Source organism: Canis aureus, chromosome 34 (genome assembly GCF_053574225.1).
Source record: "Canis aureus isolate CA01 chromosome 34, VMU_Caureus_v.1.0, whole genome shotgun sequence".
Lineage (NCBI taxonomy): Eukaryota > Metazoa > Chordata > Mammalia > Carnivora > Canidae > Canis > Canis aureus.
The window spans coordinates 14408409-14435498 of record NC_135644.1 but is presented as its reverse complement, the minus strand read 5'-3'; the positions used below and the strand labels follow the sequence as shown (position 1 = coordinate 14435498).

At 38.1% G+C, this 27090-nt stretch overlaps 1 protein-coding gene across 1 annotated transcript in view; it reads left to right on the top strand.

Annotated features, from left to right (window-relative positions):
• Positions 1–27090, top strand: part of METAP1D (methionyl aminopeptidase type 1D, mitochondrial) — an 88449-nt gene that overhangs the window by 45060 nt on the left and 16299 nt on the right. Inside the window, exon 2 of the mRNA XM_077883666.1 lies at positions 25680–25837. Within this exon, the coding sequence (XP_077739792.1) occupies positions 25680–25837 (158 nt within the window). The remainder of the gene's footprint in view (positions 1–25679; positions 25838–27090) is intronic.

Sequence of the window (27090 nt, the reverse complement as noted above, 5' to 3'; positions counted from 1 at the left end):
ATGTCTGCTTAGGCAGGAGCCTTATTTAAAACTGATAGTACTGTATTCATCCAAGTTGTAGGATGGATATGATAAGATAGACTATGTCACTCATGAATGCTTCTCTTTTTTGAGCATAATGCCAGTGTATGTGCAGAATAACTTGGCACCTTCAGTTCCTCCACAGTCTGGAAGTAGAGTCCAGAAAACAGTCTAGTTGAATTCTCAGATGGGTTTTTGGCAAGAACACAAGGTGGCTTTATACAGTTTGTCTCCGATGTTTTTCACTGAGTGGCTGAAAGAAAAGGGAGGATTTGTGGACTCCATTAAAACAAGGAAGTAACCCAGTGACTTAAAGAGGCAAGTTGCGGTATTTGAATCCTAAAATAAAAGCCCTCCCTCGTTGACTTTTCAGCCATGGGAATAACCAGTTGCTTCATTGTGCGTTTTGTCAAAGCGCCTCAGCCATTTGGCTGGCCTGATGGTTACCTGCTGCCTCTTTTTCTAGCCTGTGTGTCCTTTGTTGTTGCCCGGCTGGTCAAACATGTGTACTGGGGCCCTAGGGCACCAAGCATGCCCTCGGGGAGCTAAGTGCTGCCAGATGTCGGGAGCAAGGGTTGATTCACATGGCCATAATTTCCAATAGCTAATTTTACCTGTTTTCTTTCGGTTTTGGGTTTCTTTCCTAAAGAAAAATCCATTTGGAGTTGGGTTTTACCTCCCTTTCAATTGCAGTCTTGTTAACTCTAATCTTCCAGCCCCACCCAGCCCCAAAGTGAAAGTGTGGGAGGGATGGAAGATATGTGATATTAAGTCTGAGTGATTAATGTTTTTACTTTATGATAAAAATAAGTAATGTGTTTTTGTTCTATTGGACTCTGACCAGGATTTTGATTTCAAAGTGAAGTTAAGTTTCATTGCCTCAATCTTTCATATAGAAATCATTTACATAGGAATATATCAATTTTAGGTCAATGTTTTAGATAGAAATTTTAGTCTCTGATTAAGAACACTGAATTTGGTTGTTTAGAGCTCTAGCTTTTTATTAGTTAATTCTGAAAACTGGTTAAGTAGAGGGAAAGAATCAAGTCTTTAGCTTGATTTTCATGTATGGACTGAACCTCAGGTTGACCAACTACTTTGATGAAAAGAAAAGTTTCTGTGCAGTAGAGGTATTCTTGCCAATGAATGAAGGACTGATAAGATATCACCACTTAGCAAACCCCTAATGAACTAATACATCTAGGCACTGACCACCAGTTCCTGCCAACATCACAAAGAGAGAGCTGTCAGAGCACACCACCACCCATTAAATACTCTTGCCAAAAAAACCTGAACTTGAATCAAAATGAGCCCTAGTTTTAATATCAGTCTATAGGAAATATAAGGGACAGGGAAACATGTTAAATGACACCAATGAAATACAACTAGTGAATTCCAGAATGTGGGAGATGCTAGGAACAAAGAAATTCATCTTTAACAACTATATCACATGGAAGGGAAAAAAAAGAGAGAGGAATTGATTAAAATACACATAAGAGACATGTCAATCATGTCTATCATGACCATGGTAGACCATATTTGGATTCTATTTATATATGTATATATGTACGTATGTATGTATTTATAGATTTAGTTATTAAAGAGTGTGTGAGTGACCGTGAGCAAGTGCACAGAGAGGTAGAGAGAGAGGGAGAGAGAAACTCAAGCAGACTCCTTGATGAACTCAGGGCCCAACATGGGGCTCCATCCCAAGACCTCAAGATCATGACCTGAGTGGAAACTGAGAGTCAGATGCTTAACCAACTGAGCCATCCAGGGGGCCCTTGGATCCTATTGTAACAAACTATTTGTTTAATCTAAAACAATTATATATATAATTTTATATATACTTATATATTATATATATTTATCATATAAATATGCCAAAAGGAGACTATCTGAAGACTGTCCAAATATTTGATAATATTAGGAACTACTGTTAATTTTTTTAGTTGTGATAAGATTATATTCTTAAATCATTAAAGAGAGATTTCATCTTTTAAATACACATTCTGAAGTATTTAGAGAGAAATGATATAATGTCTGGGACTGGCTTCCAAATAATTCAATGGGAAGAAAGGATGGTTATAGATGAAACAAGATCAGCATAAGTGGATAATTGTTAAAGCTAGATAATGGGTATATGGGAGTTTATCATAGTAATGTCTACTTTTGTGTATGTTTGAAATTTTACATAAATAAGAACTTTTAAAAAGATAGGCTTAGGTTTGAAACCCACATCTGCCACTTATAATTTTTGTGATCTTAGGCAAATCCCTTAAGCTCCTTCAGTCTCATGGGGTTTTGCCTGTAAAATAAGTATATCTTCCCGGTTTGCCTTACGCAGGTTGTTGGAGCAAATTAAATATGTATGAAGTTACTTTGTAAATTGCTACAACATGTCAGCTGTGTTATTATTGTTGTTATTATACAGCTTGTGAAAGGATAGTTTTCTTGCTAAGAAAATGTATAGGGACAACTGGGTGGCTCAGTGGTTGAGCCCCTGCCTTCGGCCCAGGGTGTGATCCTGGAGTCCCAGGATCAAGTCCCACATCGGGCTCCCTGCATGGAGCCTGCTTCTCCCTCTGCCTGTGTCTCTGCCCCTCCCCTCTCTCTCTCTGTGTCTCTCACAAATAAATAAATAAAATCTTTAAAAAAAAAAAAAAAGAAAATGTATAGCTTTTTCTGCTTCAGCAAAGCAGTATAGTTGTCCTATGTGCGTTACATCAATTAAAAAACTCTGGATTAGGAATATAATTTCATGGTCATCAAGGGTATTTATTAATTAGTTTGAAGTAATAGAGTGATTACAAGAATTACAAAAATTTTCAAATATGAATTTCTCATAGCCTAGTCAGTTAAATGTAATATAGACAACTATGCTATTAATTTTTTCACTATATAGTAAGAATTATTCAATTTTTATTTTCCTTGATTAAAAAACTGCTTCAATTTCACAAATTAGTAAGTATTTCAAATAACTTGCATTATAATATACAGAAATCTGATCGTTACAATGCTTTTCTTTCCTTTTGTTTTCTAACTTTCTCTCTCCCTTCCTCCCTTCTTTCTTCTTTTTTTCCTTGCTTCTTTTTCTGCCTTCTTCCCTCTGTCCTTCTAGCACTTTATTGTGAAGTGTAATGCATAGGGGAGAAACATGTAAAATGAATGTATAATTTTAAAAGTGGTTATAAAGCAAACACCAAATAAATAAATAAATAAATAAATAAATAAATAAATAAAGCAAGGACCTATATAACTACTTGCCAGTTAAAAAAAAAATCAAACATTGTCTGCACCCCAGAAGAACTTGGCTTGCCTTTTCTAGCTCAAATCTCTTCTATGTCTTAGGTAATCACACTCTTGACCTTAAATTGTATTCACTTCCTGGCTTTCATTTTAGTTTTACCCCCACGTATAATTCCTTAACGATATGATTCAGTTTTGCCTGATTTTGAACTTTATGTAAATAGAATCATACAGTAGGTATTCTTTTTGTGTGTGTCTGACTTCTTTGACTTACTTTACATGTTAAAGATCCATCCATATTGTTCTCTGTAACTATAGTTCATTCATTTTGGTTATTGTATAATCTTTCATTTTAGGAAGTTATTGTAATTTATTCTATTGTTGATAGACATTTGAGTTATTTGCACTTTTTTCTACTACAGTCTTGTGCATGTCTTTTGGTACATCTCTATATGTATTTCTATTGTGCATATACCTAGGAGTGAGCCAGCAACTTCATAGGCAAACAGTTTTCCAAAGTAGTTATACCAATCAACACTTTCTCCAGTAGAATATGAGTGATTTTGTTGCTCCACATCTTCATCTGTACTTGCATTAACTTTTAAAATTCTTTTTTCTATAAATAAATAAACAAACAAACAAACAAATAAATAAAATGCTTTCTTCTGGGGTACCCATGTGGCTCAGTTAGTTAAGTGTCTGCCTTTGGCTTGGGTCATGATCCCAGGGTTCAGGGTTCTGGAGCCCTGAGTCCGGTTCCCTCAGCGGGGAGCCTGCTTCTCCCTCTCCCTCTGCCTGCTGATCCCCCTGCTTGTGCTTTCTGTTAAATAAATAAATAAAATCTTTAAAAATAATAATAATAAGGGCAGCCCCCGTGGCTCAGCAGTTTAGCGCTGCCTTCGGCTCAGAGCATGATCCTGGAATCCTGGATCGAGTCCCACATCGGGCTCCTGGAGCCTGCTTCTCCCTCTGCCTGTGTCTCTGCCTCTCTCTCTCTCTGTCTCCCATGAGTAATAATAATAATAATAAAGCTTTAAAAAAAAAAAACCTTCAGAACAGACTTGTTTCCTTTCACTTGCTCTAGAAGTTAGAAGAAGCTGACACAACATGAGAATCCTGGCTCTGGGGCAGGTATAGGTTTTATGGGACGGGATGAAACTTGGCCTTCTCTTTTCTCTAGCGTTTTCAGGGCCACTTAGCCTCCATTCCCTTTCTAGTTGGGGCTTGAGAGGAAAATGCTGAGAATGGGAGGTAGGAGGCAATAGAGGAGACTTTTCACCTTCCCTAATTGTCCACCAACGTGCAACACATCGTTCTTTAGAAAAACTACATTATAAATGGCAGCAACATTGCCAGACTAGCTCAAAAACCCATAATGTAGCTAAAATAGTAGGTGCTTGTAGCTGAATTGTCTCTAGCTTTTTGCTTTCTTTGCAAATGTGTAGTATTTCAGTTATGTTATAGGCAGAGGGGCAGCCTGAGAACTTAGCCACTTTGTTTATGTAGGGAAAACGCTTTCCGAACAGCCAAGACCATAATATTATCTTGTTGTAGAACTAACTGTATCTGTCGTATACACTGACTATCTGAATACTGTTCTTCAAGAAAACTGTATAATATGCATTTTTTATAGTAAAGTTAAAATCATCTCTAATAAGATAGGGAATCATTTTCTATGGACACACTGCCACTGGAACCAAGTTTTAATTAGCTAAGATAGCTTAACATTTTCAGCAATACAAAAAATTCATCTGTTTTTCGTTTGTCATACATGGACTTTTATTTACCAACCTACTTAAAACATTGAGAAATATTTATGTAGCTTCCTGAACCACTTGTAGATCTTCAGACTTGTGTGGCAAAAGGAATGATAATTAATAATCTGCTTCAGGCTACAGGCTAGAATAATTCAAAAGGAAATGTGCATTACTAATACAGCAGAGCTCATAAATTCTCAGTGTCAGTTTGCCACTTGTGGAGGAAAATTGCAGTCAGGCTGGTTGGCTAGAGGCAAAAAGACTAGAGTTACATAATATTTATGAGGTCTGAAGTTAGCAATCACCAAACCCAAATATTGCTAGTCTTTCAGATTACTCAATGAGGTAAGCATCATCTGGTCATGGCAGTAGAGTTGAGAGCAGGATGGATTTGGTAATGATGAAACATTAGTTATAAGTATAAATTCTGTCCATGTCAGTCCACTGCTACCCCCTTCACAGGATATATAACCTTCTTATTTTATGTATTATCTCCAAAATACCTATGCCATGCCATCGTGCAAAAATCTACTTGCTGCCTAAGGTTTTATAAGGCAAAGGGAAATAGAACTCTGTAGTGTTTCTCCAGCATTTCCAGTGCTGAACTTCCATGAAGACCTCCTGCCTGTCTGTACATCATCACTATGACCAAGCCCCAAGAACTTTACAGGTCCCAGCCAGCACTTACTGTCACACAGAAAGAAGTGTCCAGCCCTGTGCTCTCATGTGCTCTCGTGTACTTTTAGGAGTTTGACTTGCACAGTATGTGAGCAGCTTAAAGTCTGGACCGCAGGATCACATGTGCTTCCCAAGCACATGTGGTCATGAAGTGCAAATGAGACATGTGTGAATAACTGTATGTGATGACTCCACCATCAAGAAGCAGTAGTCCCAGGGCTGTTCCTAGCTTACAGCCAGGAGCAACTGCAAGTCAATGCTCATTTTAAATACTTGGTTTTTTCACGTGTAAACAGCATCTAGATTTAAAATAACCCTTCCATTTCCTACACTTCTTAGAATTCCTTAGGAAAGATACTTTTTTTTTTTTAAGTGCTGGATCAAATACTTTTTAAACTTTTTATCATTGAAAGTTTCAAATATGGGAAAAAGCATGTAATGAACTCCTTGCTATTACCTGTGGATCAGATATTTTTAATGGAAAAAATTCGTCATTTTTTTTTCCTGTCATCTGTAAAGCATAATGATTTTCCAAACTCATAGGTGGAGTTGGAAGTCGTCTTCTTCTGAAACTCAAGAAGGAAAATACATCAGGAAAACATTTGCTTTAAGGGAGTGATAGAGGAGTCTCTCCTTCTCGCAAACTCTTCTATAACTTTAAGATATAATTGCTCTTCTCAGGGGGAAGTCAAACTAAATATAAGAGGATCCTAGGAACTAGAGCTATACAGAATCCGTGTTCAGAAGGCTGGATTAGTTTTAAATTTATTTTCATTTAAAGTTCCTGGTCTCTTTCACTGTGATAAAACCAGGGGAAGTTTTGTAATTGTGCCATTTGCTTGATGCATTCAGGTACTTATGTACTTGTGGGCACAGCTATACTTACATAAGGGCTGAATAGAGACAGGACCTCAGCACTAAAAAGATTTACAGTGGCTCCAAGCCAACCCAGACATGTAATCCAAAACAAAAGCAAGACTAAGCTATAACATTAGATAAATAAGTTTAGATAAATAAGTCTGAAAAGCTCTATTTTTCCCCTCTCCTCCCTGCAATGATTAGGTCATTGCTTTTGGGAGGAAGTATTTTAAATATCAAACCCTTCCCCAAAAAATTCTGTCCCTTTTTTTGACGTCTTTAGTTTAACGGCACTTCTAGCACCTGTTAGCCTACCCAGTCCAGCGCTTCACATTTGGAAAGAGGGAGAGTAATTCTGGGGAGAGACAAAGTAAGAGAGGTGACTTGGCAACGATGAAAAGAAAAGTCTAGTTGACACATCAGGTCCAACTTATTTCTTTCCAATGGAATAAGTATGTGAATCTGTAAGTATCACTTTTTTTAATGCTAAGGAGCCTAAAAATTTGACACTGTAGTATTTCAACTTTTTAAAAATATAAATATATATTTTAGATTTTTAAAAATTTATTCATGAGAGAGATTGAGAGAGAGAGAGAGGCAGACACACAGGCAGAGGGAGAAGCAGGCTCCATGCAGGGAACCCAATGTGGGACCTTCTCCTGGGAATCCAGGATAATGCCCTGGGCCGAAGGTGGTGCTAAACCGCTGAGCCACCCGGGATGCCCCCAAAAATATTTTTTATTTGCTTGAGAGAGAGTGGGAGAGACAGAGCACAAGCAGGGGCACAGGGAGAGGGAGAAGTGGACTCCCCACTGAGCAGAAGCCAAGGCGGGGCTTGGGGCTTGATCCCAGGCCTCTGGGGTCATGACCTGAGCTGAAAGCAGACACTTAGCTGACTGAGCCACCCAGATGCCCTAAACTTAGTTTTTGAAAAGAAAAATAAATTTAATTATTATACAAAAATAAATTACTATCCTATATTTAGGCAGAAAATAGAATGGAAAAAATTCAATTTATAACAGAACCAAGAATATAAAATACCTAGGAATAAACAAATAGTAACAAAAATATAGGACCTATGTGAAAAAAAAAAAAAAAACAACATTAGATATCTACTGAGGGATGTTTAAAAAGACGTATTTAAAAAGTACCTATGAAGACATCTCTTTTTTAAGATTTTTAAAATTTATTTATTTGTTTGAGAGAGAGAGTGAGCGACAGCATGAGCAGGGGGGAGGAAGAAGCAGACTTCCTGCTGAGCAGGGAGCCTGACACAGGCTTAATTCCAGGACCCTGGGATCATGACCTGAGCTGAAGGCAGATGCCTAGCTGACTGAGCCACCCAGGCGCCTCTGAAGACATCTCTTAAATAAGGCAACTAAGTATTTTAAAGAGTCATGTTCTCCCTAAATTACTCCATATATTCAAGGTAAGACCATCGTATGGCTAAAAACACTATAAACAAGATTGAAATGCATGGGCAGCCCCGGTGGCTTAGTGGTTTGGCACCACCTTCGGCCCGGGGCGTGATCCTGGGGACCTGGGATCGAGTCCCACATCGGGCTCCCTGCATGGAGCCTGCTTCTCCCTCTGCCTGTGTCTCTGCCTCTCTCTGTGTGTGTCTCTCACGAGTAAATAAAATCTTAAAAAATAAAGACTTAATTAAAAAAAAAAAACAAGGTTGAAATGCAAATGGAAAACTGAAAATTTTGAAACAATAGAGTACATAAATGTCTAATGTTTCTAATTCACAGAACACTCTTAAAAATAAGTCAAGTAAAAAACCAGAGCCCTAAATAGAGATTTCAGAAAAGAACATAAATGCATAGGTTTATGTATTTAGAGATCTTCAATTTAGTAGTATCTGAAGAAAAATAAGTAAAAGCATGATAATAATTTTTTGTTTATCAAACTGACAAAGATTTTAACATTAATATTGGTGAAGGTGTATGGAAATTGGCACCATTGGGAATATAAATCGCTATTATGAGCAGAGCAGTTTTGCAAATGGAAGAATTCTGAATATTTCTTAACCCAAGAATTCTACTACTAGAAACTTAAGCTGAAAAGAATAATTGGTCAAATGTGCAATTGTATTTATAAAAAGTATATTATGCAAGGCAAAAACAAAAAATTTAAAAAAGGAACTTATCTAAACCTTATCATTGGTTAAATAAAGTGCTATGTTACCCATCCATACAAAGGAACACTGTGAAACCAATAAAACAATCTAAGAGGCCTAAAAAGAATCATGTAGACCTGTATTTTTTTGGTAAAGATGGGTATCTTCCATATATTTTGGAGAGACATTAATTGGTTTCCAAACAGCAACTTTGGAGCACCTGGGCGGCTCAGTTGGTTAAGTGGCTGACTCTTGATTTCAGCTCAGGTCATGCTCTTGGGGGTCATGAGATCAAGCCCCACATTGGGCTCTGCCCTAGGCATGGAGTTTGCCTAAGATTCTCTCTCAACTCTTCCTTTGCCCCTCTCCCAGCTTGTGCACATGCTCGCTCGCTCTAAAAAAAAAAAAACCCGCTTAACAAAACTACATACACAAACTGGATATTTATAAAATATGATAAATTAATATAAAATATAATAACTATATTAGAAGATACTTAGAGAAATGTTCTAAAGTGTGTTGGCTGAGTGTTAACAGCAGTCATTTGAGGAAGCTTTTTACTGTTTATGCTTTTTTAGTGTTATAAAAATATTTGATACTACACATGTAGCATTTTCATAATAAAAAAACAAGATATGGGCTTTCCAGGGCATTGGGTGCCTCAGTGGTCAAGTGTCTGCCTTTGGCTCAAGTCATGATCCCAGGGTCCTGGGGTTGAGTCTTGCGTCAGGCTCCCTGCCAGGAGCCTGCTTCTCCCTCTGCCTATGTCTCGGCCTCTCTGTATCTCTCATGAATAAATAAATAAAATCTTAAAAAAAAAAAAAAAAGATATGGGCTTTCCATGAACTGTGGCCCGTCCTGTGTGGTTTCAGGAGAGGACAGAGCACATCCACTCAAGAGAATGACCTATGAGAAGTGAGTTCAGAATAAAAAAGTTAATGGTAGACACTTTCTTCACAGCTGCCAAAGACCCTCTAACAAGCTTCCTTTGCGAAGGTTGTATGTTATTTCCATACTTGCTATTAGAAAGCACCTGATTCATATGGAACAAAGTGGTAGGATGATTGTCCGGAATAGTATCCTGGCACACTGAATAATTCAACCAAGTAGACCAGATCATCTGTCGGTCAGACACAATGTAAAGGTCGGTCATGACAACGAAAGAGAAAGGGGGCTGTGCAGATGCTGTTGGTGAGCTCACACCTGTTCTTTCCATGTTCCTTACGAGGTTCTTTGGCTCCGGGCTGGAACAAAATGGATTTGCAGCTATTTCTAAAAGCTGGTTCTGCTTTTCTTTTTTCTCCTCTTCATTTCCTAGGAGCCACCAGCAGGTGAAAACAGATTGTTGTCCACAGGGAGGGCTGTGCACTCAATTGTGATGCTGTAGATTTTTATATAGACGCCATACTCCTGGTCCTACCCTTAGGCCCAGGCTCATTTACAGCTAGGCTCCCCAAATTTTATTCTTTCTTCTCAAATGAAAAAGTTTTCACAGTTTTCCATCTAATGCTTAAAAAAAAAAATTACAGTTTGGTATCTCAGAAATCTGTCCCTGTGGGTGTTCACTTGGATTCTGAAAATAGAGCTAGGTCTTGAAGTGGTTTCCGAATAAATAATGAAACATGTGTTCAAAGTCTGTAACTCTTCCTTCTGCTTAACCACATCCTAGATAACCCACCAATGGTAAGTGTCATTTGTGTGAATAGATTCTCTAGTTTTAGTTTTCAAGGCCCTTTTTTTCTTAATTCCAGCTGTCTGAATGATTAATGTGACTAGGAAAATACTGTTGACCCATTTAAATCATGTCAAACAACATCCATTGCTCATCTACATAATGAAATACACACTGAACATTACATCTTGAGTGTGGGAGCAGTGAACTACAAAATAATGTTTTACTCATGTAGCTTATAAAATAAAATATAAGACATTATGACTAACTATAGCATTAAATATTAAACTATTCAAATGGTAGCTGTCAGTGAAAATCACCTGTAAACCGAAACAGCTAATAACACTTCTGCTTTAGTAGTTAATTAGAGGAAGTGGGGTGGTTGCGTGCAACAGTGTGAGTTTAAGGAAAGTCTTTATGTCAAAGCATGTTTTGATATTATTTAACTATTATGAGATTTGTTGTATATAGTTGAATTTTTTCAATTGTTAATCAGTGGTTGTGAAAATAACAGTTTGCTGAAAAATTAGAAAAAATTGACATTTTTATCATAGTTTCATTAAATTGGTCCCTGGATAATTTTAAAGGCAGCTAATTTATAGTTGAAACTATTTTGATCAATGATCAGATAACAAAGATAAGCTTTGACTGCTTTTGAAATATTTAAACTTTGTAAGGACATCGTTTGCACAGTGTTTAAATAAATGCAAATTTTAAAGGCACTGAATTTAGGCTATCAGGTTTCCATGGTTACACCTTTCCAAGTTATTTTGTGTACTGTGTAAATAGGTCTGTGAGTCACTGATAATTATTTGTTTTTTTGTTTGTTTGGTTAGTAATTCTGTGTTTAGCTGAATTTAATACAGTTCACATGGCTTGCTTTGGTTTATGTATATTTTGGTGTTTGTGATTGACAGTGATTGAGCATTTCTTATGGAGTGCTTGCCTTTTTTGTCATAAATGATGTATGTTGGTGGTGCTTGACATGTAAATAAGTTCTTCCTGTATCCCTGTTTAATAAACAGGAATTTTTATGCAAAGAAGACTTCTTGGTTCATTTAAAGAATAAGGTTTGGTGAGCTCTAGAATATCTCTATTAAATAGATGCAACAAATATATTTAAATTCTTATAAACTTTAAGTTACTGAGTTTACCAAGGACAACATAACTATGGATAAGAATTATGACTGACACTATTTAGTAACAAAGATAGCATTCTGCTTTTTTTTTTTTTTTAGATTTATTTGAGAATGAGAGAGCACCTGTGTGTGCACATGTACAAGTTCGGGGAGGGGCAGAAGGGGAAAGAAACTGAAGCTGACTCCCCACTGAGTGAGGAGACTGACACAGGGCTGATCTCACGACCCTGAGATTGTGACCTGAGTCAAAAATCAAGAGTCATCCGCTTAACCCTACTGAGCCACCAGGCACCCTCATTCTGCTCTACCTCTTAAAATTGTTTGTGATAATGAGCTTTACAGGGGATGTCTTTACTGCTAAGTGGAATCTTTCTACAATGTGATGTGATTTCTCCTATCTTACCTTTTGCACAGATATAAAAACTGTTCCATATACTAATGTGTTTGGAAGGATATAAAAGCTGGGTCTTTTATGCCTCTGAATGGAAGAAGAGATTTTCCTTAGACTTCACCTTTAGGCATCAGCATTCTGTCAAGGCCTCACCAAGAACTCTGAGAAAATGTCAAAATTATGGGCTGCCTGGGTGGCTCAGTGGTTTAGCACCTGCCTTCGGCCCAGGGTGTGTCTTGGAGTCCTGGGATCGAGTCCCACATTGGGCTCCCTGCAGGGAACCTGCTTCTCCGTCTGCCTGTGTCTCTGGCTCTCTCTGTGTCTCTCATGAATAAATAAATAAAATCTTTGGGAACAAAAATGTCAAAATTAGGCTGTGCATAATTCATCCTACTGAGTTTGAGTCTTCTCTCAATACACTACAATCATGACATGCTGTCCAGTTTGTAAAGTATTAATACATCTGCAGTCTCACTTGATGGTCAAGGTTGTCTTGTGATGAAGGCAGGAGAGGTCCAGTGTTTTGGATAGTGTGGTTTTTAAATAGCAGCTCTGGGACCCAACCTAGGATCTCATGAATACTTAGTGAATTGGCCAAAGCACATTTTAAAATTCAGGCTGGTTTCTACTAATCTACTGATTAGTCCATTTTAGAGTGACCTCCCTTCCTCACACAACCAGTGATCGTAATTACAATTTATCAAGTGCTTCCCCGGTGTCACTTCCATACTTCATGTCATACAATTATCCTAGCAACCATGTGAGGAAGGTATTCTTATTATTCCTCTTAACAGATGAGGAAACTAAGGCTCAGAGTATTTAACTAACTTATCCAAGTGAATCAACTATTGCTTAGAGAAGGAAAACCAATTTAAGCAAGAACTCAAGTATATAAATATAATCCCACTGTGCATTCACAAGCCAAATATAAAATATTTGAAATGCCACACTATTTCCTTCTTTTTACCTCCAAATTGGCTATGTTTTATTTAGAGTTGCTTTTCTTTTTGTAACACTCTACTAACAGTATAGTTCAAGAAATGTTCAGTATACTTGACATTAGACAATAAACATGTTTCAAATATTGTACACGTCAAACATTTTAGTATTGTGGTTATATTGAAGACTTTAGGCTTAAAATGAGATGATGAGAAAACAAATAAAAATGAGATGATGGATTTATCATTCTACCAAGTGTGGCTGATCTTGGTCTGCTAGTTTTCAAGTAATACTGCATTTTCAGAGATGAGAAGCAACATGCTTTATAGAATATGCAGATGGAGTACACGTTCTGTTGGGGTGATGTGATCGTTTTAATTTTTTGTAAGATTTACTTATTTGAAACAGAGAGAGAGAGAGAGAACATAAGTGAAGGGGGAGAGGGGAAGGCAGAGGGAAAGGGAGAAGCAGATCCCCACTTATCAGGCAGCCCAATGTGGGGCTCGATCCCAGGACCCTAGGATCATGACCTGAGCTAGAAGCAAATGCTTAACCTACTGAGCTACTCAGGCATCTCAATTTTTAATCTTTAGTACAAAAATAATGGTTTTATAGATGACCATCCATTAAAAAAAAAAAAAAAGACAAGGGTCAGTTTGTAAGTAAACTTTTATGGTATTCCTCTTTTAAGCCTGCACCATTTTAATACATCACACTTTTTGCATTAACACCTGAAGCTATAGAGTGATTATTCACATGGTTAACTAAGCTCATAGGTTTAATTGAGTATAAAATTATTTGTGGCCACATAACTACATCAGTCCAAAAAGCTGCTTTTAAATAATTTGGAACTTTTTCCTTTACTAAAGAGGCTACTGTTTATTTTCTTTCTTTTTCTTGTGAAAATAACCCCTTGATGAGTGATCTTTGCTTCTATTGTCTTCAATCTATGTAATCTCAACTGCAGAAGGGTAGAAATATATTGTTTTTCTGGAGCTTTAGCCTCCTCATTTTGGGTTGTGATTACTGACCTCCCTCTCTCCCTACCATTCCTACTGCCTGGTTAGAGAGCAGAAACAAAACTCCCACAATTGTCAAGATACCAATAGTAGAATTTATATTTAAAGGTTTTCTTTTTATTTCATGGCTTTCACTTGCAATTATACAATGAAAACATTCTCAGAAAAATATTACGATGTAGTTTTTTTGGGGTTTTTTGTTTTGTTTTTGGATCAATACTGCAATTTTGGTCAAAGCTCTGAGCTGTTTTATACCAATTCTTTGCATAAATGATTTTAAATGGTTCATTAAAAAAGAAGAAATACATCCAACAGTATAGCTAGTGCATGTTGAATATAGAATTCAGGTGACACTGTTGTGAGATGAAAACTAAAATTACACTCTTAAATGCTTTAATATAATTGAAAAATATTCATGTTAAAGCCGTGCCTTTGATCGTAAACCAAAAGTCCCACTGTCTTCTATCACAGGGTATTTTTATCCAAATAACTAATATTTTGAGTAGTGTTTTACGTGACAGTAGTATTTATGAAGGGTTTTTTAATTAAAGAAAGACTTTCTTACTGTATCATTTTTTGAAAACTCATGATTTTTTATATGAACTTTCTCTAAAGTTGAATTCCATGTATGACTTCTGTGTAATTGCTCTTTCTGATTCTTATTTATGTGCTTTAATATAAAATTTTTCTATGTTCCTCTTCTTTAACCAAAGTGTGTGATAACAGGAATGCTTCTTTTGAGAAATTTTGGAAGGTTGAAGTTTGCCAGATGTTCTGTGCTAACCTAAAAGTGCATTTTCTGGGTATCAAGACTGTGTTTCTTTCTTGTTCCTTTGATGGAATGAACATTTGCTTTGGTTCTTTTTGGTGGTGGTAGTATACTTCTACTCTAATCAGTTTGCCTTTTATTCAGTATTTAAACGATATCACGGCATCCAGAAAATCTGGCAAAGAAAATGATATTTTGATGACATTTTCCACAGGGCTCAACTAGAATGAATTATTACATTTTAACCGCAGCCCTAATAAACAGCTCCTTTATTTCCCGTGGAAAGGCACAATATTTCTTTGTCCAAGAAGTTGCCTGAGTATATGTATTGTTGAAGTGCTAAAAAGCTGCTTTTCTCTAAACTTTAGCTGAGAGACAATGGGATTTTCTAAGCATATACTATTGCAGCGTGACTCACTATTTTGTGATTATAAAAATGAATTTAGATTTAAATTTTGAAGTGAACATTTTTTACCCTAAATGGAGAAATCTCATACAACAGCCCTATTTCCTTTTACACATCAATCATTTCTGTGTAACTTCCACTTATCCACCAAATGATCTGCTTTCAGTTTTAGATTTTGAGTTCTTACTGTAATCTTTGACTCCCCTCCCCCACCTGTGGTTGGGCCACCCTAAAGGAATTTTTTTCTAAGCCCACAAACCTCTATTTTATTAACTAGGTTTTGTTTATTGATATGTGTTCCTAGAAGTAGGTGGAGGTGTTTGTGCCTCCCAAGAAGAGGGGAATGCTTTTTTTGTTTAAATCACAGATCCCTGGGTGTTGGTAGTATACCTTAATGAGCAATTGCATACAATCCAGTTGGCTTTAAAAAACAAAACAAAACAAAACAAAACAAAACAACGCCGTATTTTCCTAAACCCATTTCTGAGCTTGTCATTGTCATTATACTCTATCATTTGCTATTACTAAATTTTTTAAAAGGAGGAGGGATGTAGCATGGAGCCAACTTCCTGATGGAGCCTTGGGGAAGGTCATGTTTTGCCATGACCTGGGCATCATTCTTGAATGTTGTTATTATTGGAAGAGGGTGCCCTCAGGCCACCGCCCTTCCTTTCCCCAGAAGTGCTCTAACTATGGCAGACTTTCCAGCTCATCTTCTCTAGAATCAGAACTTCCAGGCTTTGGCTTATGGCTTGATGGGGAGTTCTGACAGCCACAGGCCAGTATCAGAGAAGACTACTATCTTACCTACGTTCGACTACTTCGTTTTATTGGCAGTAGTGGCCTGATTCTATTTTAATCCGAGTATGGTGAAGTCTTAGAGCAATTGCAAATTTAGAGCTTTAAGCAACTAGGACAAACGTTTATGTTGCAGCTTAAAGTGACTTGTGATTTTTTTTTCACTTAAACTATTTTACACATTTCTTTTTTATTTCTCTGGAATCTCGGTTACTGTTTTAACAGTCTTAAGCTGTGAATAACTTCAAGGACAACACTATTGGATGTCAAGTAGAATCTTTATTTCAGACCAGTGTTTATGCCAATATATTTTAGACTTGACTTTATGCTTTATTTTGAGCATTAAAGAAAAGAATCTGTTTTCCAACACCTACATAACTGGACCTGCATCCTCTTTAGAAATGTTGTTTAATAAACATTGTTGCTTTATCATCCAGAGGCTATTGCCAAACGCTGTTAACTAGGCAAAAAAGAAAAAGGGGGAAAAGTTTTTTTACAGGTTTGTGTAACATCCACTCTTCTTCTTGTCGTGGTATCTTAGCTTGAAATCCAGGAAGCAATGGTGTATGGTGTCCATATCCATGATTTCCTGAATTGGAGAAAAAGTGTGGAAAGCATCTGGGGAAAAGGAGGCTCTTTACCAGCTTGTTTCCTGTAAGCTCAATTGGAAGACCTTGTCTGTGCAAATAGATTTCAAAATAGAGCCTGCCCTTTGACTGTCTCCATAATTACATGGCTCACTCTGTATTTTATTTGGCAGCCAGAGCAGTTAACCCCTGGAAGGAAGGGGCTGATGGCATGGCCAGCTTGGCTTCCCTGACATGTCCATGGGAATGAATAAACCACTGTTTGGAGAAGCCCATAGCTCAAAACACACCAGAACAGTCTTCAACTGAACTGAAACTTAAAAAAAAAAAAAAAAAAAAAAAAAAAGTTTAATAATGTTTATTGTGATTGGTTTAGAAACTTACTTTATCCCTATTCTGTAAATTGTAGAGAGGTATTAATTGTTTAAAAAAAATTGGGAGTTGGGGGAGTTCCTGTTGCTTTGATGTAATCAACATCTGTCAACAGAATGAATTTGCTTTTGTTTAGTTTCAAGGGCTCTTGTCCTTTAGCCTTACCCAATCAGTATCTGCTGCAGCCCGGGGCATTCCCCTAGCTGATTTTCTTTTTTCTTCAGCAAATGCACAGGTTATTTCTTGTGAAATGTGAGCTTCTCTTCTGCTTTATAGTCTCCTTGAAATGGGAAGGAACCCTCAATCTTTCTCATTTACTTTCGAAACAGGTACATCTTAGTACTAGATTATAAAAATCAATGAGAGTAATATCAAGTGATGCAGACTATTTAATTTTCCTTTCACAACATTTGTGCAAGTTATCAAACCTATCAAGTAGACAGTCGGTGTTTTAGATCAAGAAATAGAAGGCACGGATGCATTTGCAGTGTTCCCTTTTGGACTTGAAGCACACAGTGCTATAAAAGCCTGTGCTCCTACTCTAGGTAATTGGTTGGAGTTCATGAAGTGTGATCTCTCTGTGGCTCTAAATCAGCACCTCGAAAATCTATTTCTATGGTACAGTCCCTTTTGAGCCTACTGTAGGAAGCAATATTTCTAAACAGTTAAAAATAATCTGTTTGCTGTCACAAAGTTACTTTTTTTTAAGTTAATGTATTATTTAAGCAAATAATTTGGTTTAAAATTAAAATTATCAATGACTGTAAGAGCCATATTTGAAAATGAATTAGCAAAACATTGTTTTCTCTCTTAGTAATCATAAATCATTTAAATCTGGCACACATTCCCCCCTTCATCCAAAATAATTGCCTCCATTTGTAAAATCAATTAGATGCTGATATGCTATAAATAATAGTTTTGTTACTAGACTTTGGCATTTGATCATTATGAAAAAATATATTCAATAAGACATTTTACAGAGTATCTTTTAAATTACATATTATCTCTGGTTGACATTGTTTAGGTACTACAGGCTATTTTATTGTGTTGTTTTCTACCCAGATGTTTAATACCTCTGAAATGCAACATAACTGAGGATTGATGGTACTCTGTAGGGTGGAAGTGCTTCTTTGGAAACATACAATGAAAAATATAGGCGTTGGTAGCCCACACTTGAGTACAAATATACTTTGTTCAGTTTTACAACTGCTTAAAATAGTAAGCATCTTAAATGTCTCTTTGGAAGTTGATTCAGGCCTCTTCTGTAAAAATACTTGTTGGCCAAAAGAAAACTCACATTTTCAGGGATAAAATCGACTTAATTAAGGGTCATTAGTAGAGGTGCACAGAAAAACCCGGGGCTCAGTGGGTGAAATGGAAGCGTTTCATTATGTGGTATAGAATGCATGAGCAGATAACAATTAAAATAGACCCTGAGTAAGAGGGCATGTTGCATGCATTCCTCCCTCCATCATACTTGAATTTTGTAATCCCACCTTTCAGACTTAATCTGGAAAGGGAAATAAAATACAGTTTTTAGAAATTGATGTTTTTCACAAATATTTTCATATTTAAAACCGTAACTTAGATTTCCACTGCAAATACAGATTTAAAATATGAAAAATGTGTTGCAGGATCCAGAGGACATATACCAATTTTAAAAGACATTCAGGCCGCACAGTGTGCTTCTCCATGGAGCGAAAGAAGCAGTTGCCTATAATTTTCGACATTCAGCTGAAACTAGACACTGATAGAATTTTTGTGACACTGAAAATAATTCTTACTATTACCTTTGATAACAGTAAATATTCTAGTATTTATAACAAATAACATATAGACATACTGCCTAAGGAAACCCTATAGAGAGTTTCTGTTACATAATCAATAGTAACAACACTCACTATGATCAGTCTTTTAAGATTAAATTAGTCCAAAGCAGCTCCTTGCTGATCTGGGGCTCTCCTCTTCTGAGGTTTCTGATGATTTTCAACCTGTGTCTCCTTAACTTCAGATGGTCAGGTTGTCCCTTGCAATAATTAGTACACACCTGAAACTTGTTTCCTGAAGATTGCTTTAACAAAAGGAAATACGGGACACCTGGCTGGCTCAGTCAGTGCAACATGTGACTCTTGATCTTGGGGTTGTGAGTTCAAGCCCTACGTTGGGTATAGAGATTACTTAAAACCTTAAAAAAAAAAAAAAAAAAAAAGAGGGTGTGCTGTGCGCCCTAGGTAAACGATGGTGTCCAGGAGACAGAGAGGCCGGTCTTGTGACTAATGGAAGCCTGGCTGGTGTCCCTGCCTCTGATGATGGATGCTGTACATCAGATTAGCTGTAACATTGACTGTGGCAAGTTGAAAGTTAGATATAGTTGTGATAAGGTATCCTCAGTACTTTATTTATTTAATCAGGATATAATTGACATATAATATTTGTATTGTATCAGCTTTTGGTGTACAATGCAGTGCTTTTATAAAGAAAGGAAATACAAAGGAAACCCAACAAACCTTTTCTAGAATGGCCTCTTAGCAGTAACTGTAGTTTGGTTATCCTGTGACCCTGAATATAATTGGTACTGGAGGTTTTAATTTTACCCACTCTGCATTTAGAAAAGTTGTTAACTACTATTTATTAATTACAATATAATAAACAAAATTGAGGATTTTGCCCCACCTCCACATTAGTTGGAGGACCATTATCTTCTAAAGACATGTATTTCTTAAGCCCATTTCTTCATTTCACCTGTGAAAACACTAGATTTTTTTTTCTGGTTTGTAATGAATAGTTAGTGGAATAAACACGGTATGGTACCTTATTATCCTGTTACCTTGTGACAGCGTTTATAGGGTGTCTTTTATCAGATTGAAAGAAAAGATTTTGCTTCAAATAAAAAAAGTATCATATGAAAGTGGAATTTCTGAGTACACAGCAGAACCGTAATTGTCAACAGATTGGATATGTTCAGGCTGTGTTCCCGATGTTTAAGTCATGTGTGGGTGTGCCTGCATCTTTTCAGCAGTGAGCCTATCATTTGGCAGGACAGGTACATTGGCAACACTGTTCATTCTACAAGAGAATGTCTTAAAAGCCTCAACCAGATATCCAAGTAAAGGTGGTGACTTCATGCCTCAGGTTTTAAGTACATAGAAAAGATTCCCCCTATAATGACTGTCTACTTGAACTTGATAATGCTGATAAAGATGGTCTCTCTTTCATGTAATCAGCTGCATTGAAAAAAAAAATCTTCATGAGTCCTAAAATTGATCGGCATCCACATCATCCCATTGCCTGGGAGGTAGCATGACAATCAGATGCTGCTGAATGAAGGCACAAATGTCGGAGCTAAAAGAGACCCCTTCAAAGTTTATAAAGTCCAACTCCCTCATTTTTCTAAGCCTTCTGTATCAGTGGGCAGTATCCGAAGTGCTCAGCATAGAGCTTGGCCCCAGGAAGTTCTCAGCCAGTGTTCACTGTTACTGTTACCACTTGAAGTCACATAGTTAGCTCTTGGCCGGACCAGGAGCAGAACCATGGTTCCAAGGTGCCGTCCACGGCTGTCACTCTTGCCCATTTTTCATCATGCACGCATGTCGCCATCTGATGTAATCTAATGTATTTGTTGGTTTGCTTCTTGTCTGTGTCCCACCATAGAATATATGCTCCAGGAGAGCAGGGACTTTGTCACCTGGTTCACCTTGCATCCAGAGTATGGCATATGGGAGGAGCTCAGTAAGTAGTTGTTGAATTAAAGAATAAATATATTTAGAGGCCTGCAGGTAAACATGTTGAAGAGTTGAGAAGCAAAAGGGAAAAAATTAATGTTTACGGAGGACCTGCTTTTAGGATGGTTTACTTATGCATGTCATCTCAACTAATGCTCACAACAGCAGAGTGATGAGGAAAGCACTACTGTTCCCATGTAATGGTGGAGAATGTGGGCCTCAGACATTTCGGTGACTCAGATCTACCTGCCTCAAAGCTCATGCTATTTTCACTACTACAGTGCCTCTCAATTAGATCAGATCTACAAATTTTCATGAAAAGTACCTTCATTCTAAATGTTAGATGGGGGATCCCTGGGTGGCGCAGTGGTTTGGCGCCTGCCTTTGGCCCAGGGCGCGATCCTGGAGACCCGGGATCAGATCCCACGTCGGGCTCCCGGTGCATGGAGCCTGCTTCTCCCTCTGCCTGTGTCTCTGCCTCTCTCTCTCTCTCTCTCTCTGTGTGACTATCATAAATAAATTTTAAAAAAAATTAAAAATAAATAAAAATAAAAAATAAATGTTAGATGGTCCTATGATGTTTATTTTTTTCATTATCCTTTAAAAAAACCTTTCCTTTAGGGCATCTGGTTGGCTCAGTCAGTCAAGCATCTGCCTTCAGCTCAGGTCATGATCAGAGGTCCTGGAATCAAATCCTACATTGGGCTCTCTGCTCAGCAGGGAGTCTGCTTCTTTCCCTCTCCGCCTGCCCCTCCTCCTGCTCATGCACTCTCTCTCTCTCTCTCTCTCTCTCTCTCAAATAAATAAAATCTTTAAAACAACAACAACAACACAACTTTCCTTTAGGGGCACCTGGGTAGCTCAGTCAGTGGAGCAGCTCTTGATTTTGGCTCAGGTCATGATCTCAGGGTCCTGGGATCATGCCCCGCTTTGGGCTCCATGCTCAGGGAGGAGTCTGCTTAAGGATTCTCTCTCTCCCTCTGCCCCTCCCCCTGTTCGCATGCTCTCTCTCTTTAAAATTAAGTAAATATGTCTTTTTTAAAAAAAGTTTCCTTTAATCCCTGGGGCACCTGGGTGGCTCAGTCCATAGAGCATCCAACTCTTGGTTTCAGCTCAGGTCGAGATCTCATGAGTAGTGGGATTGAGCCCCATGTAGGGCTTCGTGCCCAGGGAGGGTCTGCTTGAAGACTCTTTCCTTCTGCCCCTCCCCCTTGAATAAATAAATAAATCTTAAAAAAAATCTAATCCCTGAAAAAAACACATTCTCTAGCAAAGCATGCTATCTACGAGAGCCCCTGCACACTGTAGAAAGGCAGCTTGCAGTGGCAGGCATGGTCCTTGATTTGGTTTTAAGGGATGTGAAGCCCAGGCCCTAGACTACCAGAGGTGTGAGTCTTAGTTCCTCATCCGTGAAATAGTGATGATAATAGCTGCCCGCTTACCAGACAGAGTTGGTAAGAGTTAATGTATGTAAAGCACCTAGCACTGTGCTTCGTCAAAGAAAGTGGCCATTAAATGTTAACCACTATTATTGTTACTAATTCTATTGAGTGTTATCATTATTAATAGTAATCATAATACATACTTTCCTCAGAAGGGAAATACTTGGGAGCTTGTGTCTTGTCTGTGATCCTACCTAGGGATGCAGTGTGGGAGCCTTGACATAGATTGATTCCACCTAAGTCTTTGCTTTAGTTGGGCCCCGTAATTGCCAACCAACTTCATTCAATCACCTCACTGAAGCATGTGTTTGGTCAGAGAATGGAGCTTGGCTTGAGAGAGTGGATGGATAAGGTCAACCTATCACCAATTTTGGAAAAATAACCTAATGGTAGTAACATTTAATAGTTTTGTGATGCCTTTCACATTTGCTGGGCATTTCCATGTGCGTTAGGTCATTTTTTCTCATGTGTATGAGAAAAATAATATACTTTGTGGAAGCAACTTGACCTGCTTTCCCACAGCTTTGGCTCACTGCATGTTTTGGGGGAAGCTACCTACCTTTGGGCGCCTCAAGATCTTCAGCTGTGGAGTGGAGTGGAAGGTTCTCGTTAAGACTAAGGAGCTAGGGATCCCTGGGTGGCTCAGCGGTTTCACGTCTGCCTTTGGCCCAGGGCGCGATCCTGGAGTACCGGGATCGAGTCCCACGTCAGGCTCCCGGCATGGGCCTGCTTACCCCTCCTCCTGTGTCTCTGCCTCTCTCTCTCTATGTCTATCATGAATAAATAAATCTTAAAAAAAAAAAAAAAGACTAAGGAGCTAATGTATATAAAGTGCCTAGTACGGTAATTGACAGTGAATGCTCAGTATTAGAAGCTATAATGGAATGTACAATTTCTTTCTCATTAAAACCTTTTTATGTATTCTTTTTTTTTCTTTTTATGTATTCTTGAAGAAACTATCATTTATTAGACATCTACTGAATGCAAAGTGTTTTCACATAGTTTTTTATGTATTCCAATTAATTCTCACCAGAGACTCCAGAAACGTGATCAGGGGACACCTGGGTGGCTCAGCGGTTCGGTGTCTGCCTTCAGCCCAGGGTGTGATCCTGGAGTCCTGGGATTGAGTCCCACGTCGGGCTCCCTGCATGGGGCCTGCTTCTCCCTCTGCCTATGTCTCTGCCTCTCTCTCTCTGTCTCTCTCATGAATAAATAAATAAAATATTTAAAAAAATAAGAAACTTGATCAGGGTCACACAACTAACAAGTGGTGAAGCTGAAATGAATGTTCAGCCTTCTGCTTTCCAACCATCTGCTTTTCCTAGGATACTACCCTGCCCCATATACCAGTTGACAATCCTAGAATTGGTGGTGGTGTCATCAGGGAAATGTGCAAGCTTCAGTTGCTCTATCGAGCAACTTTTGATTTTTTTTAAAGATTTATTTATTTATTCATGAGAGAGAGAAAGAGGCAGAGACACAGGTAGAGGGAGAAGCAGGCTCCCTACAAGGAGCCCAATGTAGGACTCAATCCAGGTTCCCAGAATCACACCCTGAGCCAAAGACAAGACACTCAACCACTGAGCCGCCCAGGTGCCCCGCAACTTTTGATTTTTATTTATTTTTTATTTTTTTAGATTTTATTTATTTATTCATGAGAGACACACACACAGAGAGGCAGAGACATAGGCAGAAGGAGAAGCAGGCTCCATGCAGGGAGCTTGATGTGGGACTTTATTCCGGGCCCCCAGGGTCATGCCTGGGGCATGCTAAACCAGCAAGCCACCCAGGCTGCCCCAACTTTTGATTTTTTAAAGAAGTGATATTGCTGCATTTTATCTAGTTCTTATAATTTTTTAAAATAACACCTAAATACCTCTGTAAGTTTGATTCAACACTATTACATTCAACTTTATATAAGAATTTAAAAATCAAGTGAAACTTAGGACTTTGAATCATTGATCATGGGGGTTGGTTTGTGTCTGTGCCTTTTTCCAGTTCATTTGGAGATCTTGACCTTGGAGGCCAGTACTCACCTGCAGTTTGTGTTTCTATTATGCTCCATAGCTGAAATCTTACTCTAGGCCAGTAATGCTCAAACTTTAGCGGGCATCAGAATCACCCTGAGGGCTTGTTAAAACACAGATTGTTGGCCTCATCCCAGAGTTTGAGTCAGTGAATTGAGGGGCCCCATAATTTGCATTTTTCCCCATATGGTGCTGATATCCTGGTCTGGGTACCACATCTTGGGAACCAGTGCTCTAGACCAGGAGTCAACGAACTTCTGTAAATGACCAGATAGTAAATATTCTAGGCTTTGTGGGTTGTACAGTCTCTGTCACAAATACACAACTCTGCTACTATGGCTCGAAGCAGCCACAGAACATTGTAAGCAAATGAGTGTGGCTGTGTTCCAATTAACCTCTACTTATAGGCATTGAAATTTGAATTTCATATAATTTCATGTGTTATAAAATACTATCTTTCTTATTTCTTTTTGGCACATTTATAAATGTAAACATCATTTTTAGGTTGTGGACTGCACAAAAACAGGCAGCAGGCCAGATTTGGCCTTCAGGCAGTAGTTTGCTAACCCCTGGCATGCAATTGTGGCATGTTGGGGAATTTTCAAACTATCATTAATTATAAAAGTAATGCAAGTAGAAGGTTTAAAATATCTAACAGTATAGAAGAAAACAAAGTGAATCAGCAAGTCTTCCTCTCACCCCAGGCCTAGTCACATGCCCCAGAAATAACCACTATTGATAAATATCAATTTTCAGAAATTGTAGAGGGATATACAAACTTATATAAATGTATAAATTCTTTTTTACATCAGTGGGCTTTTTATACATCTTGTTCAGCATTTGTCTTTTCCCTAACAATGTATTGCGGCTTGTTTACATATCAACAACATAGAAATGATTTAGCTTACTCTCTTTATCATTTTCTTTTGTGTAGATATACCATACTATATTTTACCAGTCCCTCATTGATGGAGATTTGCACTATTCCCCATTTTTTTCTACCATGAAAGTGAGGGTACATCTTCTTACATCCATTGTATCTGGAAGATAAAGCCCTAGGAGATGAGTTGCTGAGTCAGAGGATATGTGCATTTAAAATTTTGATAGATATTTCTAAATTCCTGTTGTGGGCACTTTAGAACCCTGTGTTCATTTTTGTTTCAGGGTCACACCCTATGTTTCTGTTTTGTAGTCTTTATCTGTCTTGAGCATTCATCATAGTGAATTTTGGTATAATGCCTCGCTGCACGTGAACTTAACACAGAGTAGTAATCCTGTCAAGGGCAAAATGTGCAGCTGGCAATTTGTCCATGATTCTTGAAAGGAAAACAGCTTTAAAGAATAGAAAGCCACCCAAACAGTGCGCCGAATCTGGGGTCATCCTGGACATGGCTGCATAAGGTACCACAGCAGAAATTGTTCTGTTTGCAGACCTGGTACTTAGCAGATGCTTCTATATGTTTGTTTCCTGTTAGAGTAGAGTTTTCCATTGTCAAACATTTTTTGTAAACATAGTATTAGCTAATAAATATGCTGTGCTATTCTTGTACTAGAACTCAGAATATCACTGCTTTCTTTTCTATTTGGGGCTTTTTTCTTTTTAAGCCAGTAAAGGATTAGGATAATGATTTAATAGACAACAATGCAACATCTTAAAATGTAGCACTATGTTAGGTTTTTTAACTTAAAATATGCCGATTTCTGCTCATAGGTTGTCACAGAATTTTCTCTTCACCATTCAATCATATCTACTTACACAAGCAGCCAAGCGGTCAACAAAGAAGAAATTTCTTTTTCCGGAGACAAAGAGAGATTTCCCACAGTATAGTTTTGCCGGCTGCAGTTTCTTCAGCTCACCCAGTCCCTGAGGTACCGTATTGCCTATTATCTGCTGCTTTTTCCAGCCAAGATGAAGCTTAACCACAGAAGCGATCAAATGTCTTTGCACCTTTGATTTCTGAGCCATCCGAATCATAATTTTTAAACTTGGTTTGTGATTTAAAATTGTGATTTGAGAAGTTGCAACATCTGCAGTTCCATAATATTAATTTTTTTCAAATAAAGCTCTGAGCTTACAGCCACTTAGCTTATTCAGACTTAGTTCCTACCATGAAATTTTCTATATTAAATTTCTAACATGAAGGCAAAAGTATATGTCTATAGTTTCTTAACTTTTTTAGAGAAGAATAATTGAGTATAAAATGGGGGTCATTCAAGAGCGATTACGTGAAACTAGTACACTAGATGTTTTTCCTAAGTCTACTCTTAATACCTTCTGTAGTATTAATTCTGTTGTTTCCAAATTCTCCTTTAGAGTCATTAAATAAAACCTCTTGCCTCAGAGCATTCTTCATTTTTTTTTTTTCAGAGATTACAATTCTGTGGAAAGACGATCTATCCATTTTTTGAAATGCAATGTAAAGGAGGTGTGGGGATCATGTAGAAAGAACAAGAATAGGTAAAAGAAGTATAGATTTGTCACAAAAGTCACCTGCTTTCCCCCCTTTTATGCATTTTTTTGGACAGGAAACCCACATTAAGTATACTGACACACTCCCTGAAGGTGAGTGGCCCTTTTTTTGTGTGTGTGGAAAGGGGCCAATGAGACAGGCTGCCAGAGCCCAGAGTATATTCCTGGTCTTTCCTTAGTGGGAAAGAAAAGGAGGTCTCCGGAGAGATGAATGTATTGTTTTATAATGTCCGTGACAACCCAGGAGCCCTTCTGCCTGTAATTGTAACCTGGCCCAATCACAAAGCAGAGGGGAGTCAAGAGCACAGTCAGTGGGGGAGGCTGGGTGAGCTTTCGTGGGCACTGGTGGCAAAGCTGTAGGAGTAGACGCTCGCCCAGGGCCTGGCCGTGGCTGGCTACCCAAGCAGTGGCTTTACCTGTAGCAGAAAGGCCCCATCTGAACACAAGAATAAGTGAAGGTCTTCAGCCCTGTGTGATGAGCTTTACAAAGCGCAGACCCCTAACCTCAGCCCTTCCAGAGTTGCTGTGATGTCAAGTTGAAGAGTGTTGTCTCCCTCAGCTTCCTGTCCCCAACTGCTGTGTACCCTTAGTGGGTACTGTTCAACAATGCTTATGTGGCAGTTGCCACAAATAGATTGTAAAGAGCTGAGCA